The sequence below is a fragment of the Poecilia formosa genome, unplaced genomic scaffold (genome assembly GCF_000485575.1).
Source record: "Poecilia formosa unplaced genomic scaffold, Poecilia_formosa-5.1.2 Scaffold20, whole genome shotgun sequence".
NCBI classification, from domain to species: domain Eukaryota; kingdom Metazoa; phylum Chordata; class Actinopteri; order Cyprinodontiformes; family Poeciliidae; genus Poecilia; species Poecilia formosa.
In genome coordinates this window covers 2,285,477-2,303,971 of record NW_006799959.1, presented here as the reverse complement: position 1 = coordinate 2,303,971, position 18,495 = coordinate 2,285,477, and the positions used below count along the sequence as shown (strand labels likewise).

General features: G+C 36.7%; 2 protein-coding genes across 2 annotated transcripts; both read right to left on the bottom strand.

Annotated features, from left to right (window-relative positions):
- Positions 1-1,393: 1,393 nt before the first annotated feature.
- Positions 1,394-7,542, bottom strand: zdhhc12a (zDHHC palmitoyltransferase 12a). The gene is made up of 5 exons (XM_007547437.2): positions 7,256-7,542; positions 5,816-5,949; positions 5,568-5,657; positions 4,891-5,057; positions 1,394-1,920 (listed from the first exon to the last, which is right to left on the bottom strand). Exons 1-5 carry the CDS (start codon positions 7,350-7,352, stop codon positions 1,587-1,589), a joined length of 822 nt encoding a protein of 273 aa, XP_007547499.1. The 5' UTR covers positions 7,353-7,542; the 3' UTR covers positions 1,394-1,586.
- A 2,725-nt stretch (positions 7,543-10,267) lies between these two features.
- slc25a25a (solute carrier family 25 member 25a) lies at positions 10,268-18,495 on the bottom strand. Its single transcript, XM_016669116.1, has 9 exons — positions 18,230-18,495; positions 16,623-16,749; positions 16,447-16,534; positions 14,312-14,528; positions 12,859-13,011; positions 12,657-12,764; positions 12,402-12,569; positions 12,172-12,322; positions 10,268-11,153 (listed from the first exon to the last, which is right to left on the bottom strand). The coding sequence occupies exons 1-9, from the start codon at positions 18,389-18,391 to the stop codon at positions 10,966-10,968; spliced, it is 1,362 nt and encodes a 453-aa protein (XP_016524602.1). The 5' UTR covers positions 18,392-18,495; the 3' UTR covers positions 10,268-10,965.

Here is an 18,495-nt window from a genome sequence, read left to right as displayed (position 1 = left end):
AGTAGGAATGTACAGATGTACTCGATCTCAACATGCATATCAAATGTGTTTTAATGTAATTAATAAATACAAAACAAATAAGTACAGTAAAAAAAAAACATGTTTGCCTCTTTGTTGTCTTGTTAAACAGCTAAAAATAAATTACTAATACAGGCAGTTGGAGCTTAAAAGGCATTTAGTGTTGTAATGTTGAGTAGACCTGAGTAAAATAAGGAGCTTTTTTCAGACCAATAATCTGCTTTTTCACATGTTAAAAAATAACCAACAAGATTATTAGCTGTGTTTATAAAATACACGTTTTGACGTCAAACCACCCGTACAGAGACACACTGGTGACGACGTTTCCTGAAGTCAACTGTAAATACGGGAAAAGGTCTCGACAACAAACTCGGTTTGGATTGGATGAAGACAAAAACGAGACGTTTTGTCTTTGTTTTCAATGATTAAACACAATAAATTTAAAGCTTTAAAGTTGCTTTTTTAAAAACAATAATACTGCACAGAAATACTTGAGTTATTGGGCCTTTAAGAAGTCTGCACTGCAAAAACACAAAATATTACCAAAGTATTTTTAGTCTAACTTCTAGTGTAAATATGTTAGTACACTTGAAATAAGACAAAAATAATTTACAAGCAACTTTTAGGAGCTTGTTATAAGCCAGTAATATTGAAATAATCTACGAGTGGAATAAGACATTTTGTGCCATATTATGATCAGTAATATGGTAAAAATGTCTTATTTCACCTATAATGAGGTTAGTCACAATAACAAATTGAACTGGACCATAAATTGACCTAGAAATTATTGCAACGCAATAATACTGATGTTTTGAGGCAATTTTTAAGTAATGCATAGATAATGGCATAATAATGCAAGCTCACCCTCTCAAAGATTAATAAACTTTCATTTTTTAAAGTACACTTAACACTGGATCTGGAAGATATTTTAAATATTAAGCAATAAACAATTAGTCGCATATTAAATTTAAAGGAGCTCAATAATTTCCATTCTGAGGCTTAATTTCAGTTTAAATTTTTTTGAAGGGATATTTTGTTTACAGACTTCATAATCCATGTAATTAATGGTTTTAGTCATTTATTTGTATTTTTTTCTGAATATTTAAAATATTTTCCAGTTCTTGTGTAAAATGTTCTTGACAAAATTAAAGTTTTTTTTATCTTTAAAAGGACAAACTTGCATTATTATTCTATTATTATTATGTTACTTAAAAATGGTCTCAAAACAACAATTTATACGATTATCATCAATATTAGTGAATTATTGGCTTACACATAAGCTCCTATATCTTGCTGAAAAGTTACTTTTAAGTTTGTTTTGTCTTATTGTAACATATTTGCAGTAGAATAGACCAAAAACAAAATACTTGGTAATACTTGTAACTCCCTAAAGTGATTTTAATCAACAGTTTTCTAAAACTTTTAAAGCTTTATTTGTAATTTTTGCTGCCTCTTTACTCATTTTCAGAACCCTTTGAATAATAAACAGAAAATTTGGCTCTTTGGAAGCGAAATTTAAAACAAAAATAACTAAAATTCTCCTGCAAAACGTCAGTACTTCCTTCGTTTTAAAATTCGTTGAGTTCAGGCGGGACTTCTGTGGCGTTTTTCTGGTAGACCTGCTCCCACATCACCGTCCTGCAGATGCAGAAGAAATCCCAGAGGTTGCAGAAAACGCCGCGGTCGAACGGGTTCTCCTCGCCGCCGCAGTTCTTCAGGTAGGAGATCCGGTGGCGGGACATGAACTCCCAGGTGGTGCAGTTGATGGAGACGAGGTAGAGGTGGCAGCCCAGCAGCAGCAGCACGACGCCGGAGAAAACCCCGACCACGGCGAGCGCCGCCAGCAGGAAGCCGTTCGCCCGGAACCACAGATCCCACGTCACGCCAGGAGAAACCCCCGAGCTGGAGCAGAAAAACAACAAAAACACAAGTTAGGGACATAGAAAATATATACAAAAAAAAGAGCAAATTTCTGCTAAAAAAATAAATTGTATGATTAATATCAGAAACTTTCTGGAAAAAAACAGGAAATTTCTGGGTTTAAAAAGTTTAAAATTTGTGAGAAAAAATCTGAAACTTTCTGGAAAAAATAAAGAAATTTGTGGGTTTAAAAAATGTTTAATTTGCAAGAAGAAAATCTGAAATTTACAGTTTAATCTCAGAAATTTTATAGAAAACAAAGATTTTTTGAGTGTGAAAAGTCAAAAAATTTGAGAGAAATGGGGGAGCTGTGGTGGTGCAGGGGCAAAGCACAACCTATGCATTGAGGCCTTAGTCGTCATGCCGGTGGTCGCAGGTTCGATTCCCAGCCTGGTGACATTTGCTGCATGTCCTCCCCCTCTCTCATAACCCTCTTTCCTGTCAAACTACTTTCAAATAAAGGCCATTAGAGCCAACAAAACTTTTAAAAAATAAAATTTGAGAGAAAAAATGCATGGACATTTTTGGGTCTGAAATTTACTAGTAAAGAACTCAAATTTTGAGATTAAATCAGAAATAAATAAAAAAAACAAAAACAAGGAAATTTGAGTCATTTACAAATGTTCTTGTTTTTTTTTTCAGAGAAAAATATCTGAAATTTTCCAGAAAAAAAACTATGAAATTTCTCGTGTCAGTCAAAAATTTGAAAAAACAACAAAAAAACTCAGAAATTGTAGTTTTAATCTCAGAAATTTCCCATAAAAAATACAAGTAAATTTTTGAGTTTGAAAAGTCAAAAAATTTTCGAGTGAGTTTCTCAGAAATTGGCATTTTTCCATTTGTGAAATTTTATGGTTGATGTAAACGCAGCTTGTGAAGATTTAAATAAGCGGAGTTGTTTTGAATATAATCTGCTTTAAATGATCCGTATCTTAGAGTCTGGAGATTCAGCTTCCCTCAAGACATCTCAGATAAAGAGACCCAAAGGTTGTTTACGGTGTCTTATGTAAGGCACTTAGGTTTCAGTCAGGGCTGATTAATCAGATCTCCTCTGTCTTCTTCTGCTCCAGGTTCTGTTTCCCAGTGATTTTAATCTAACAGATGATTCTAAAAACAGTTTGTTCACTTTTCAACCACTTTCAAGGAAAGTTTTCAAACTTTTCCAGCACCACTTAAGAAATAGTAAGTTTCAGCTCACTATTTTATATCATTCATTACTGTTATTAGTCTGATCTTGTGTTAATATTCTAAGGTAAACTAAAATCTAACACAATTTTATGTTTTTAAATGTCTTTCTTACTCTAAACATACTCTAAAAAAAATCTCTAAAAAAATATTTCTCATTAAATTTAGCTGTCAATTGGGAAATATAAATAATTTTGCTAAATCTAATTGAGCTAAAACAGAATAAATTAGGTTTGATTTAACTTCAGACACTGAGGAAAAAATGTGTATGATCTTTGTTTTTAAAGAAATTAAGGACTTTTAAAACCTTTAAAACGTTGAATTGAAACTCAAACCCTTGGAGATTTCATAAAACACGTTAAGGTCTTGTGTTTTTACAGCCTCCACTTTATGTGACTCTTGACCTGCTGGTGATTCTCTCGAAGGTTTTATCCTCGACTGTTTAGTCATTTTTAATTGTTTTGTCTTAAACATCAGAGCACATTTAGTTTTTTTAAACTTAAAAATGCTTTTCTGTTTCTTTTTTATAATTATAACAAATAAACAGCAGCAGATTAAGCTTAATAAAATTAAAATGAGATAAAAATTGTGATCTGAATGAGGCTTTAAGGCTCTTCTGGTCGTTTAAGCTGGAAACTTTTGGTCTTTGACATGCAGATCCCATGATTGTTCTTGAACAAAACCTTGCAGCTTTCTCTTACACAACCTGCTCTCTCTAAAGATCAGCATGAGTTACCTAACTCAGAAAGACGCAGAGCGATAAAACCGCACAGCTTCCCTCACTCATCCTCCTGAGTTTCCTTCAACATGTTATGACGTCACAAAACATGTTCATTACATTTTTTAACAAAATCATTCGTAGATAAATGGATCTTAATCTGTTCAGTTCTGCATATTTTGAGCTGCTTTCAGAATGAGATGTTTTAGGGCCTCTGTCACTTTAAATCCAAGTAACCTGCTGATGGCCACGCCCCCGACTCTACCTTTACACTCACACATTAAAATGTCTGCAAACTGTGACTGTGTTTTAGGGCCACTGTACATTTTTAAAAACTGTACATTTCTGCAAAGAAAATATCTCAAACTTTGCGGTTAATCTCAGATATTTTCTATAAAAAATTGGCAGTTTATTGAGCTTGAAAATATTTCTGACTTTTCAAATTCAGAAAATTTCCAAGTTTGAAAAGTTTCTTAGTTTGAAAAGTCAAACATTCTCGAGTTGTGAAGTCAGAAAATTTCCAAGTTTCTTAAAGAAAATTTCTGACACGAGTCCCCAAATTTCTGAGTTTTTGACTAGTAAATTTTCAAACTGATATTTTCTTGAGTTTCTTTCTTAAAAATTTCTGAGATTTTTCCCCACATTTCTGAGTTTTCTTCTACAAAATATTTAATTTTAAAACTAAAATTCCCACGTTTTTTCAAGAAAACTTCTCAGATTAATCTCAAGATTTTTCTCTAGCAAATTTTTTATATAAAAAGTGAAAACTCAGACATTTCTTGTTTTTTGTTTTTAGAAAATTTATTTTTCTTGCAAATTTTTGACTTTTCAAACTGAAACTCCCTTGTTTTTTCTGAATGATTTCTGAGCTTAATCTCAAAATTTTATTGAGTTTTATGGTGGAAATGTTCTTTTTTTCCCTTATTTTTTTTTTTTTAAGCACTTGGGCTGATTTTAGAAGCAGTTGAGACCCAAACGGAAGAACACAAATGTTCAAAATGTGAATTTTGCATGATGCTACAGTATGTAGAAGTGCCGAGTGGACATACAGAGCAATGTGAAGGGCCCACAGCAGCACCAGCAGCTGGACCAGCAGGTAGACCACGAACCATCGGTGGTTCCTCTCCCCCACGCAGTTCTCGATCCAGGGGCAGTGATGGTCGAAGCGCCGCACGCAGTGTTTGCACGTCTTACAGTGCTTTGCTCTCATTGGCTGCTGCTCAGGACACACACAGCAAGACAAACACGCCATTTTATTAATCATGCAGTCACAAAAACAAACTTTAAATTCTTCACATTCTGTCACATTACAACCAAAATGATGTATGCTGTTTGAAATGTTTCACAAATACAAATCTACTACTGATTATTTTATTAATCAATTATTCTGATGATTAAACAATCGGACAAAAAAATTGCCACGTTATTCATATTTTATTTAACCTCGTAGGCATTTTTGTACATTAAAAGATGCAAATAAACAATTCAATTTATTTTTTAAATAAAAAATAAAATATTTTACTACCTATAATGCACCAACATAGCATTCCTTTACTGAATTTGAACAAGGTGAAACAAAAAAAAAATCCAGCTGATCAAAAGCAGCAGATATCCAGAGATAAACTTTGAATAAACCAACAGATTCAACCAGCAGGACGTGAAGTCAGCTGGGCAGAAAGTTTTAGTGGCGGATCAGAAGTTTCTGGAGCTGGTGGGGACCGGTTACCTGCAGCAGGCAGAACCCGCAGCGCCGCAGCCGAGGGGTCGACGGCTGAGGGATCATCGACTCCATTTCTTCATCTGACCCTTGACCTCCCTGCATACGAAACACACAGATGTGGGTCAACATCTGACACCCAAGCCTACGGCGACCTTTCAGCTGATAAACTGTGCCTCAAATAGTAAACACTATTTATATCCTTGCTGCCTGCTTTTTTTTGTAAGGAAACACATTTTTATTAAATTTATTCTAACCTTAAACGTGTCGGTGAGGACAAACCCAGGATCCATTAAAGAGACGGTGAAATACAAAAGCACCGACAGCAGGACAAGCAGGAAGAACAGCGCAGGCAGCAGCAGCTCTCCTCGCTCCTCACATCGCCGCAAATCTGCACACACATTTATTTCTTTCATGAGATACAGTCACACTTGACCTTTGACCTCTTTCTCAAAGAATAAATGTGATATTTGTGTTTAATTCTTTATTTTGTTTAAGGATGTTTGGCTCAGTAAACCTGGAACATATTTTGCGGTGTGATGGACTGCAAATCAAGAATACAACAGCATTTTAGTAAAAGTAAATCTCTGCCCAAAGTTTTTTTAGATTTATCTCAGAAATTTTGTTTAAAAAAACTCAGAAACTTCTGAATACTAAAAGTTGAAAATTTGTAAGTTTTGGAGATTTTATGAGTTTCAAAAGTCAAACATTTTTTACTTTAAGTCCATGTAGAAAATTATCAACTTTTGAAACTATTTTTTTCTTGAAAATGTCTGAATTCACACAAATTCTCAATTTTTGGAGTTGAGCAATTTCTTTTTTTTTTCTGAGATTAATCTCTTGTCTTGCTTTTTTTTACTTTCAGCACTTAGAAATTTCCTTGTTTTTTTCTAGTAAATTTCTGAGATTTTCTACAAAAATTTTAACATTTCAGGTTCAGAAATTTCCAAATTTTTTCTAGAACATTTCTGACTTATATGGTGGAAATTTACTTCTTTTTATTCCTAACTGCATTGATTCTAATGCCATTGTATAAGAATGACACACATTTAATTTGAACATTTAAATCATCTTACATTGAAAAAGTGAGGTACAACACATAATATTTGCCATGCTTTTTAAATTATCTTTAATTTTACCGTAAATGATACTCCAACAGAAGACTTTGGCACACCCAAATCTACTTTTTATTAAGTTATTAAACTTGGCTAGAAATAAAAAATATGACTCAAGAAAGTGACTCAAATTTTGTTCTTAATGAGAATTTTATTTTCTTCATTATTTTCAATTGATCCCAAATAAAAAGAAAATTAAAGCTGAATGTCTTTCAGATTTTCAATGATTTACAAATTCATTTTCTATATAAAATTTGACAACTTTATTTGTTTAATAAATAGGATCTCATAACAGTTATTAAATTGTCATACAGCAGTTGTTGTCAGTCAGAGGCTTTTTCAGATTCGTTGCAAGACTGACTGCTGCAGGAGAACCTTCCTGCCCACATCATCGTTATCCACCATTTTTTTCTTTTCTTTTAATTGAATTGCTTTGTTGTTCAACAGCAAAAATATTAATTATTCATTTAACAGAACCTAAGATGGAAAACTCAAAACGCCTCTAATTAATCGGACTTAAATATTCTTTACTTTGACAGAGACATTGCTGTACAGGTAAACTGATGGTTTAAATAAACTCACCTGTGTTGTGCAGGAACAGAATGAGGGTTACGACCCAGGTAAGCACGGTGTGACCGACCCGCACCAGAAAACCCGACCGGAACAGACTCTGGACCATCCTAACAGCAACACGACCTCCGGTAAGGTCCTGACTAAACAAACAAAAGAAAATCACAAAAAGTCTTTATCTGCCCGACGAAATAAACCTAAAACCCATTTTGGAACTAGCTTCACTAATTAGCCCTCACTGGAAACCCTTAAATTGAAATACTTCCGTGTTTTGGTATGGTAGCCTCCGCAGGACAAATTGTGCGAACTCAACAACCGTTTAAATGTTCTCATCTAAATTAAAATCAAATTCAAAATACTTCAATTGAATATTGTTGTAAATCATATTATCCAAGGTTTTTCAAACAACTGTTGAAGATCCTAATAGCAGTAGCCAGGAAGGACATCCTGTATCAGTCTGTATCACAGTGACTTTGAAGAAGCCTCTGACTGAAGAAACTTCTAAAGCAGTCTCATGAAGAGGACTCTCAGGATTGTCCATAATTTTACTGATTTTGTGAAGAATCAGTTTTTGCACCATTATCTCCATTGATTCCAGAACAGAACCAGCCATCTTTCTCAGTTCTTTATGTTTTTAAGTCCCTGGTGCTGATGCTGCTGGACCAACAGATGATGGCAGAGGAGATTATACTCGACAACATAGCATTCAGAACCTGGATTTGCAATAATTCATAGTTCCCACAAATCTGAACCAGAAGGGATCTGCGCCACTGAACCACCATCTTGGCAGGCAAGCACAGTGCAAAGCATAGATGAACCATGGCTTTGAAACCAACAAAAACGCAAAAATTAGACTCATTAGAATCGAGTAATAATTGTAACATACTTGTATTGTTTATAAATTAAATAGGAATGAGCTTGAGCTTGTTTATTAACAATTAGCTACAGACACCCATCAATATGGCTGTCAGCTACAAAACTGTGACGTAACATGAGAACTTTGCATTGATCCAAAGAGCGCCAGTAATGTAATATCTGATTGGCTAAACAAGAATTAAGATTTTGGAGTGGCCTAGTTAAAGTAAAGACTTGAATCAAATCAAGATGCAGTGGGATGACCTTAAACAGTCTGATAGGTATTATAACCTTCCAATGTGGCTGAATGAAAACAATTCAGTAAACAAGAGTGGGTCACAGTTCCATGGTTAAAACTTTTTGATGATTGAAACATCTACCAAGCAGAAATAAAAACAAAAGTTATTTAAAAAATAACTGGACCTTTTTAGATGTGTTGGTGTGAGTTAGTTGTGTTTTCATAATGAATCATCTCTGATCTGCTCACAGCTCATCCAACAATCAAGATGAAAGAATAAATTTAAAGGTCACAGCGTTTTCAGTCGTCGGTCTACTCAAAGCACGGTGAGTCACTTCCTGACAGACTTCAGAGTGACTTTAATCTCTGTATGTCCTGAGACTCCTGGATGCTTCTGCGAAACAGTCAGGCTAAAGTACAAGCAGTCCAGTCCTGAGAAAATTACTGTTTAACTTAAGCAGAAACATTTTATGCCTGAGTGAGGAATTTACATAAATCTGATGAGACTGGAGTGAAGTTGTGTTGAATATATAACCCTGTATTTTTTAAAGTATTTTTTAAAGTGGGCATCACAATCCACAGCAGCTCTTTATTTAAATAAGAGTTACAGCACTTGATTTCCATTTTTTAATTGATTTAGTGTTTTAAACCAACACTTTTAGTATGTAATATTTAAATGTGCTGACATCCAAATTCCACAGGTGGGAAGTAAGAAGTTACATTTTAGAAACTTTATGAATCATTACAAAAATAAGTATTTTTAGAAATGGTTTTACTCCATCTTTTGTCCCATCACTTAATTTGTTACATTTCATAGAAATCAGTTTTCACGTTGACCTTAAAGCGTTTTTTTTAATTTTATTTTTTTGCAATTAAAAAAAAGGAAAAACCAAATTTTGTTGATCATGATGGGTTTGTAAAAGCAGTAAAAAGAGTTAAACTACAAAGAAGGTAAATGTTTTTTTAGGCTTTTCTGGGTGATAACTATATTTACTTAATTTTTCTGAATAAAAAAATACTTTTAGGATTATTTTTACTTTTACTTGAATCATTTTATTATGAAGTCTTTCTACTCTTAAGTAAAATTTCTAGATTTTCTACCCAGATTGATAAAACATGTTTTAACCAGAGATTCACCAGACTCAGACACACACCTGCAGTTTTGATTAAAATGTTAATTTTTCCAAATCAGTTTCTTTCAATAAAAAACTCTTTCGCCCGACTATTTTTGTTGCTTATATGAATTATAGTCATTTTTGTTCTTAAAATACCAAAATTTCCACTTAACTTTGTTTTGGTCCATTTGACTATGTAATATTTATAAATGAAAAGTCCAAGTACTTGAGTCAACTTTCACCAAATACTTTAGTAAAGTAATTTCTATTATCTACTTACTTGAGTAAAAATATGAAGTGCTGCTAATTGAGTAAAATTTTTGGGTTTTCTACCCACCTCTGGTATTAAGTATTTAACTTTTTGAATAATAAAAATAAAATTCTTGCAACCACAAATTATTTTTGGTAATTTGTATTACATCATGATTAGTAAATTTTTGTGTTTAATTTTAAACTTATCAAAATTGTAGGATTTCAGATGCAAGTTTATGTTTTTAAATTGGAGTCAGATCTTCAAAAAAAAAAAACAAACACCTTTTTTAAGTATGTAATTTATGACTCATGGTAAATTTCCATTTATTGAAATCCTGGTAAAGCCAGGATCCAGAAGATTTATAAAGTTTGACAGAAAACTGATTCAGTCTTGTGCAATACTTATTTACCCTGGAAGTAAAAATTCATTTAAAACCAGATTTTCCCCAAAAGCCACCGCTTTCCCTTCCTGAAACAGTATTTCCCAACTTCTCAGTCATTTAGACAAAAAAAACCAGGATGATCTACATGTTTACATGCAAAATAAAACAAAACAGCAGAGACTTAATGTAATTATGCTTTTATTTGGATCAAAATGGTCCATTAAAATACTAAAACATCTTTATTCTGAAATTACTCTCATTCTGCATTGATAGGCCCTTCTAACATTGATTAAAGTGCAAAATGCTTCATATTTCCCTCCAGAGCTTTTGAACATGTGCTCATAATACATTTCCCTTAAACCTGAGGTGAACATTCGAGACAACAATCCTCCAAAAGGCACAGAACATGTGCCGACTTCCAGCTTTTAAATACAAAAATAAAAACGTCACACGACTACAGTTAGTGTTTAGTGGATGTTAAGGCGATCATCCCACACCATAAATTATAATAGCACTATTGGCTTATTCCCTTCATCTAGAGAATAAATAAATACAAGAGGGGTGGAAATAAATAGCCACTCAACTAAAAAGGATGAGGTTTGTGCAAAGATGTTCCCTCTTTAGGATGAAGAGGCAGAACTGATAACGGCTACAGAGCATTTTAATGCTACAGTCAGTAGCTTACAGAGCTAAACAAAGACCTGGACGGACTCAAGCCCAAACATTTGGTCCTCGATTTCGACACTTAAAAACATAAATAGCAGCGGTCGTAATCCTGACATCCTGAGCTCACAGAGTCCATAATCTCCTCCTCTTCCTCAGCCTGACGTCAGCTGACATTCACAGAATGAGACTCCTAACGCCGGGCGGGTCGGCGGCTCAGCGCGACGTCACCCCCAGCTGAGTCTTGAGGTGTTCGTAGACGACGTAGCTGATGCTGACGGCCGGGATGACCTTCAGGAAGTTTGGGGCCAGGCCTCTGTAGAGCCCTGCGGGGCCTTCGTTCTGCAGGATCTGCCTGAAGACGCCCGTCATGGACGCCTGCTGGTGGTTACCCTCAGTCACAGCTGCAGAAATTAAGATAAAATAGTGAGGAGTTTTCCTCAGTCACCTGAAGCACGTGTCTGACTTCACTCAGGTTTTATGTGGCTCGAGACTTCAATGACAAAATAAGTCAGTATTTTTATTATCTTGCGTTCATAGAAGTTCACTCAAAATTCAGATGTTTTTGCACCAATGCCTAATTTCCCACAAAAATGGTGAAAAACTTTGGGTTCAAGTCAGTGCAAACTCCCACCTGCAGGTGACAGTATTTTACTTTTACTACACTGCTGCCTCAGACCCGATGTCAAAACATCATGCATTTGCAATTACTGCCTAATCTGCCGCAAATATTTCTAATTGGCGCTGCAAAATCTGTGAGGGATTAAACTGCAAACATCCCTTCTTGTTAATTGTAGTTCCCAACAAAAAGGAGCCATAAAATCTTTAATACATCTAATCTTAGATAAAATGTGCTTCACATCGACTGATTAGAAGTTCATTCCCTAGAGTGATAAGAGTCTTAGTCTGATGCATAAATCAAGTCTAGAGCAGCAACTGTTATTTTAATAATCCTTTTTATACATTAGAAATAGAAGATGCAACAATTTAGTTTAAATAAAACATTTTATGCCTAAAATCCAACTACATATTATCACTTGTAGAAAAGGAAGTGATTAATAGCTTTTTTTTTTCTTTTTTTTTAACATTTTAATTGGGTGAAACTAAAACTTTGTCATGGACATATTTGCATACAAAGGTTTTTTTTTTAATCTTAAATACAAAATGTTTATATTTTTGTGCAGTTTTGGGCTAATTTCTGCTTTGATTGTGCTGTTCTTTTATCAAACTGCTTTCTTTAGTTTGTTGTGCAATTTTATGATTAATTTACACATTTAATCATTTTTAGTCATTACAATTGCTTGTTTTGATTTTTGCCCTTTGAGAACTAAGGATATAAGGAGCATTATAAATAAATTCTAGGATTATTTCAGTAGTTTATTAATGGTCCTAAATGGGAGCCAGAGAAGAACTCAGTCTCACCTTGTGCCTGCATGCGGGTTCGGACCAGCGCCAGGGGGTAGCTGGCGAGCTGACCGCAGGTACTGGACACTGTGCCGCAGGCCAGCAGAACCAGAATGCCCGGGTCGGTGCTGTTGGCGCCGTACTGCTGCAGATAGCCGTTCTTCAGCGTCTGAAACCACAAAACCCAGAAATTAAGACTTTGTGGCTCATCAGAACCAAAGTTTAAAGCTAGAAGAGTCCGTTCTCACCTCGTACACGGCCAGGTCGATGCCGGCGTACGGGATGATGCCCAGCATGTTCGGGACGTAACCCTTATAAAACGCCCCGAGGCCTTCTTTCCTGAAAATCTGCTTGGCACAGTCCGAGATCCCGGCGTACTGGCCGGTTGTCCTCAGAGCGAGACGGGTTTTCAGAACCTGAAAAGAAAGAAGACATGTTACTAAATGCAGACCTCTAAAGCCGACGGTTTTCCAGGTAGGAGGTCTAAATAAAAGGATAATCACCTCCATGGGGTAGATGGTGCTCTGGGCAATTACTCCGGCTAAAGAACCTGCCACAAATCTCTCCAGGATGCTCAGAGTCTCCTTGTCGCTGCCGATTAGACGCTTAATCTGCAGAAACCCATTCAGAAAAAAAAGCACATCAATGGAGGACGAATGCCAGAGATCAGAGCTTAAATTTCTCAATTAGAGTCTCTTCTGTTACCTGCTCATAGGCCATGAACTTCAGGGCTGATTCAGGAGCGATTTTGATGACATTCACCCCATTCCCCCGCCACAGCGACCTGGTGCCGCCCTCCTTGATCATCTGCATGAGCCCGCTCATGATGCACATGTTGTTGGTTCGAGATCCATAAACCTGAGAGGGAAAGAACACCCAGCAGGTAAATAAAACGAGTTTAAAAACTTTATTTTAATGGCGATTAAGTCAGAGTCAGATCATTATGAATTAAGTTTAAGACCTCTATTGATCAATGTTATTTATATCTTTTTTCACCCCAATTATTAAATTTGATAGACGCCCAAGAACATAGACAAACTAAATAAAACCCTAGTTTCCCTCCACAGTAACAGATTGAATAATTTTATTTCAATAGCAAAGCTTGGTGTTTGACCACCATGTTTAAAAATCCAGTCAGTCTCTGACATCAGAGTTTGTGTTCCAACAAATACTGCTCCTAGAACAGTGCTAGCATTAGCACCGTAAACCGTTTATTTTTCGGGAAGGGGATTTTCGGCACGTCAGCGATCATAACTGACATTAGTAGCATTATACGGGTTGACAACATCACAGGTGAGCCAAAACCGAAAACTAACGTCGTCCGGTAAATTTGCAATTAGCCATAATAAATGCAAAAAAGCAAGCGAGCTAGCTAGCAGCTAGTTAGCTGTAGCCTCAACCGCCGCGTCACAGAACGTAACGAAGATGGTCTGTGCGCGCAGCTCGATCCCTCCCCCGACGGAAAGTCGCAGTTTTTTTTCCTTCACGGCAGATTAATTAGTTCAGCCTCCATGAAACGTAATGTTGAGTTCCAGCTGTAATCGGAAATGGAAAGTACAGGCTTCCCAGTCGAAAAATAAAATGGAAGACAATATTTATGAGCGTTGTCATGTTGAATGCGGTTACCACAGCGTAAACCGCGTTGTAGTTCCAACTTCCGAATTCATTAGACCATTTCTTTAAAAGGCATTCGAGACATTTTAATGCCTCAACTTCAGATTCATCAATTTAAGACTTAAATATGTTGACACTCTGGGTTTTTGGAGTGAACTGGGAACATTAACATCTGGGCTGCGCAAAGTTCCAGCCAACTGGGTCAGGTTGGTTTAACTACAACTGATATGTTTCTAATCAATGAAAAGGTCAAAGTCAACTTTCATTCTGACGTAAACTGGAGCTGCTGGCACATCATGACTTGGCACAGGGCACCCCTAATCGCACTGATGACAAGAAGATTTCAAAGTCAAGGGTGTGACGCTTGTTCCCGAGACCCGATTGGCTGGCGGTACATCGAGAATCGGTCCATGGACTGTTTGTCCAGCCCTTAACCAACTGTTAAAATTTAACTCGTTTATGGTGCAACCCAACGTTAAGCAACGGAGAAGTAGTCACTGCTCTGATTTTTTTTTTTGTTTTTTTTGTTTGACGGTCCTCTTACCTGCATCATGACTTTGAGACGGTCCAGCGGGGCGGTGCAGGTTCTGGAAACGGCTCCAGCTCCTCCACCTGCGGCCAGATGCCTCCACCACATCCCAGTCTGCTTCTCCTCCATGGTGAACTCATCAGGCACCATCAGGTTCTCACCCACATCAAATATCTGCCAACAAAACAGTTCAACTTTTAGGAAAATATCTCCCAAAACCAAAACTGTTATATTTTAATTTAAATTGTTCAATTTGCAAAATGACAAATTTTTTATTATGTTTCTGGATTTCTAATCTGCCGATTTGGAACAATTTTAAATTTGAGGAGCAAAGAGTTTTGATATTTTTACATCGGTTTTGATTGGGGACTAAAATTGCTCCATTTTCAGATGGTGTGGTTCACTTTCACTCTACACTGCAAACAATTTGAGAAACCTGGGCTGGTGTGGATGCACACTTAACCTAATTTATGCACCAAACTATCTGAGTTTTGTTAAAGTCAAAGCTTGCATCCAAGTTGGTAAATGCTTTTCTAGTCCATACCAAAGCCAATTTATTGCAGATTTGTTGGTGTAAGCTAACAAATCTAACAAAGACATCCAAACTGCAAAACTCAGCAACATTCCTTCAATCGTCTTCACTTTGACCCCTGAGGATTTTCTCATTAGTGACAAAGCTCTTCTGTGAAGGGAAAATATGAGTCACCAGGCAGGTTGTCTTTTCATAGTAAGGGTCAAGCCAAGTCACCGTCACGGATCACACGAGTCGGATTTAAAATAATTATTGGGGATTATTACAAAGGGCTTTGACGCAGATTTTTAATTCGGGCTCCTCAAACAGAGGAGGAGGCGCTGCTGCTTTAAGGTGATCAGATCCAGGAACCGACTGCTTCCGGTTTTTAATCAACTCCGATCCCTTTTACCGAGAATCTGAACTGTAAGCACAGTATGTGGACAGTAATCAGAGGGAAAAAAGGACAAAGACGAGGCGAGAATGTGATTAATTTTGTAAACAAACTGACTGGATTTACTGTCCTGGTCAAACCCTCCAGCAGCTGAGGTTTCATCACTAATTCACAATGTTCTTGGCGCGCAGTGAGGAGCGACCGACTCTATTCTCGTCTCTGTCATGAGTCCAGGCTGCAGGGCTGCACATCGGGATCCAAAATAACCTGCAGGTCTGCACCGGTTCTGACTGACTGCTGCCCTCGTTTACATAACAGCTCAGCAAGTTGGAAAATCTTCCCAACATAATCCCCACTGGAATGAGCCTCATTTCTTTTCACAGGCCTAATGGAGCTTAATGGATGACGCACGACCTGTGCAGACTGATCTCCGAGGAAGCAGGAAACAAACTAGGTGTAACACCCTGATTGCTTTGATTAGCGCGATAGCAGCCATATTGATAGGTCTTATCAGGGAAAATGGGTTCTCTATATTTATGTAATACAGGAAGAGTTTGAATTTAATTTGTAAAGCTAACATTTGACCTCCTTTCCAGATTTGGGTAGGAACCAGTTACATTTACCCGAGTAGCTTTTTACATTATATTTCTAATTGAACTTTCTAAACCATTTGAAAGAAAGTTTCATGTTCGATCAGGGCAGTCAAGCTGCACTTGTGTTAAAGTTTTATATTGAAAGAAACCAATTTGGGGGAATTTTTTTTTTTTTTTGGCCTTTTGTGTGATATTTTTTTTTTTTTCTTTTTAATATCTTTTTGTTTCCTCTACTTTTTATTTTTTGTTTTTTACACATCTCGCGCGTCTTATTTTTTTCTGTTTTTCTTTGTGTTTGTTTTGTTTTTTCCCCATGTTTTTTTTTTCTTTTGTGTTTTTTTTTGGGCGCCTTTTTTTTTTTTCCCCCGTTTAAACATGTGTTGTGTTTTTTTTTTCTTTTTGGTTTTAATAGTGTTTTTTTGTTTTGTTTTGTTTTAGTGTGAGTGTGGGGCTCTCCGTGTGGTGTTTTTCGTGTAGGGTGTTCTCTGGGGCGTTTTGTGTGTTTTCTGCCCTCTGGTGTTTTTTCTCGTCTTTTTTGTGCCTTTTTTTCTTCTCCTTTTTTTCTCTATTGTGAAAAAGAGAGATTTTTGTGTTATGCGCACCCCGCGTCTCCAGGGGGGTGTGTGTTTTTTTTTTTTTTTTTTTTAATTACCTCTTCAAGACTGTCTCTGCATGCTGCAGGGAAATATGGACGCCGAGGTCACGAAGCGACTGCATCAACTCTTTGGCGTCGATGCGGCCTAGAAAGACAGAAACGGATCAGAATCTGCTTAGTCAGAGTGAAACAAAAGGCCAATGCCACAAGCATGAGAAAAAGTGGCTGCATACCGGCATTCTTCCTGTCGAGACTCTTCACCACCAGTTTCAGGTCTTTTTCGTAGTCCTGCATGTAGTGAACGAACTCCTCAAAGTCCAGCTGCCCATCTGCATCTTTTTCTTCACTTTTTAGAGTTTTCTGCAATGAAATTAGTGATTATTTGCCTATTTCCCCCCAAAACTAAATGCAGATATCAATTTCTCTGAAGGGAACACCATCTTGCAGAATCAGTCAGTCACCTGGCAGTAAATCTAATTAAACCGCTTATAAATGAAGAGCTGCCAGTTCGAAATGTACAGCATGTGGGAACACCAATAAGTCACGACACCGGAGATTTAAAGGAGGTGCCCCCTTCACCATGAAGGTATCACTCCATACCAACCACCAACATCTATCTTTAACATCCCAATCAGGCTGACCCGCCAACTGTTTTAATCCCGTCTGGCTTCAGACCTGCTGAGCTATAACAGGGACAGAGAAACTGGCTGTACTCCAGGCTGGATAGGACAGACAGATACTTGACCTGCAGACCAGAGTGCAGGCATATGACTGTAACGATACCCTGCAGAGACATTTCAGCCAAGCCATGCAGCTCATGCAAAAGCACAAGGGCATAAATCTGACTTGGAATTGATTTTAGGAATTTAAACAATAGGAGTTTTGGTCTGCAGGATGTTAAGGTTTATTACGGTCTTTATAATCTTCCGATAAGGACTTAAATCAGGACCATAAAAACTGATTTCAGTTGAACAAACCTCACTCTGAAATGGTTTAATTTTATAACTAAATATCTGGGATAATGAGGCATTTTCAGTGTAATGAAGTTATCTTCAATTTTACAAGTGTTGCTGTGCACCAAAAACTGATTTTTATACTGAAGCACTGTAAAATAGTCAGCAGCTGATAGTGACTTAACAAGGCCCTAAAATGGCTTAGAAGCTCATTTTAAACATTACATTAAAAAGAATAAATAAATTTCTGAACAAATAAAGTCTGAAAAAGAAATTGCATTGCATCAATGCCATCTGTTGCAGTTGCAGGACATATTGCTTTTTCCCTTTTTTCTTTTTTTAAAAAAAATATCCATTTTGCATTGGCAATAATCATAGTGTCATAAATGTTGCCTTTATATAATGAGCTGTTTGCACAATTTGCGGTGACAAATTATATGGAGGAGCAGAGCTGCGTTGGAGTAAATTCCAGTGCTTTCCGGCACCATGTTGGGTTGAAAAAAGGCGGAATTAGCCCGATCTGATTGACCTTGCGTGCCGACCGCATGAAAGGAGGAATTTCCCTAAGAATTGAAACGACTCGTTCAGAAATGATGCACTATCAAAATAGAAACAATATTGATATACAGTTTTAATACGGAAGTACGAACTGATTTAGTTTCATTATAACTACTGAATAGGCTTAAGAGAAGTCTAAACTTAGTAAAAATTTTTGAAACCGGTCTTTTCTACTGTGCGGCCTACACTTCCGCCCGCCGAAAAACTGCTGTCTAACAATGAAGTAGAATATTTCTAAATAAATATATATAAAGTTTAGATGATTTAAAAATTTGTTTCCATATAGTTTTAGTTGATGATGAGGAGAATAGTGAATTAATCTGTCCTACCTTTCTCCACTTTTGGTAGGTAGAGAACTCCTGGGAGGGCAGGAACACGCTGAGTTTGTTGAACAGCGACTTCAGCTCCGACGGTAGTCCGTTAGATTCAAAATACTCAACTTCCACTGGGTCCGAGTTGGACACGGGGACATAAAGGCACAGACCCAGCATGATTAGCTTCGATAAATGTAAAATAAACTACAATAAATAAATAAATAGTTCTCAGTGGCGTCCTCCTACGCGGGCTGACACTGAATGCCGGTGACACGCAACCG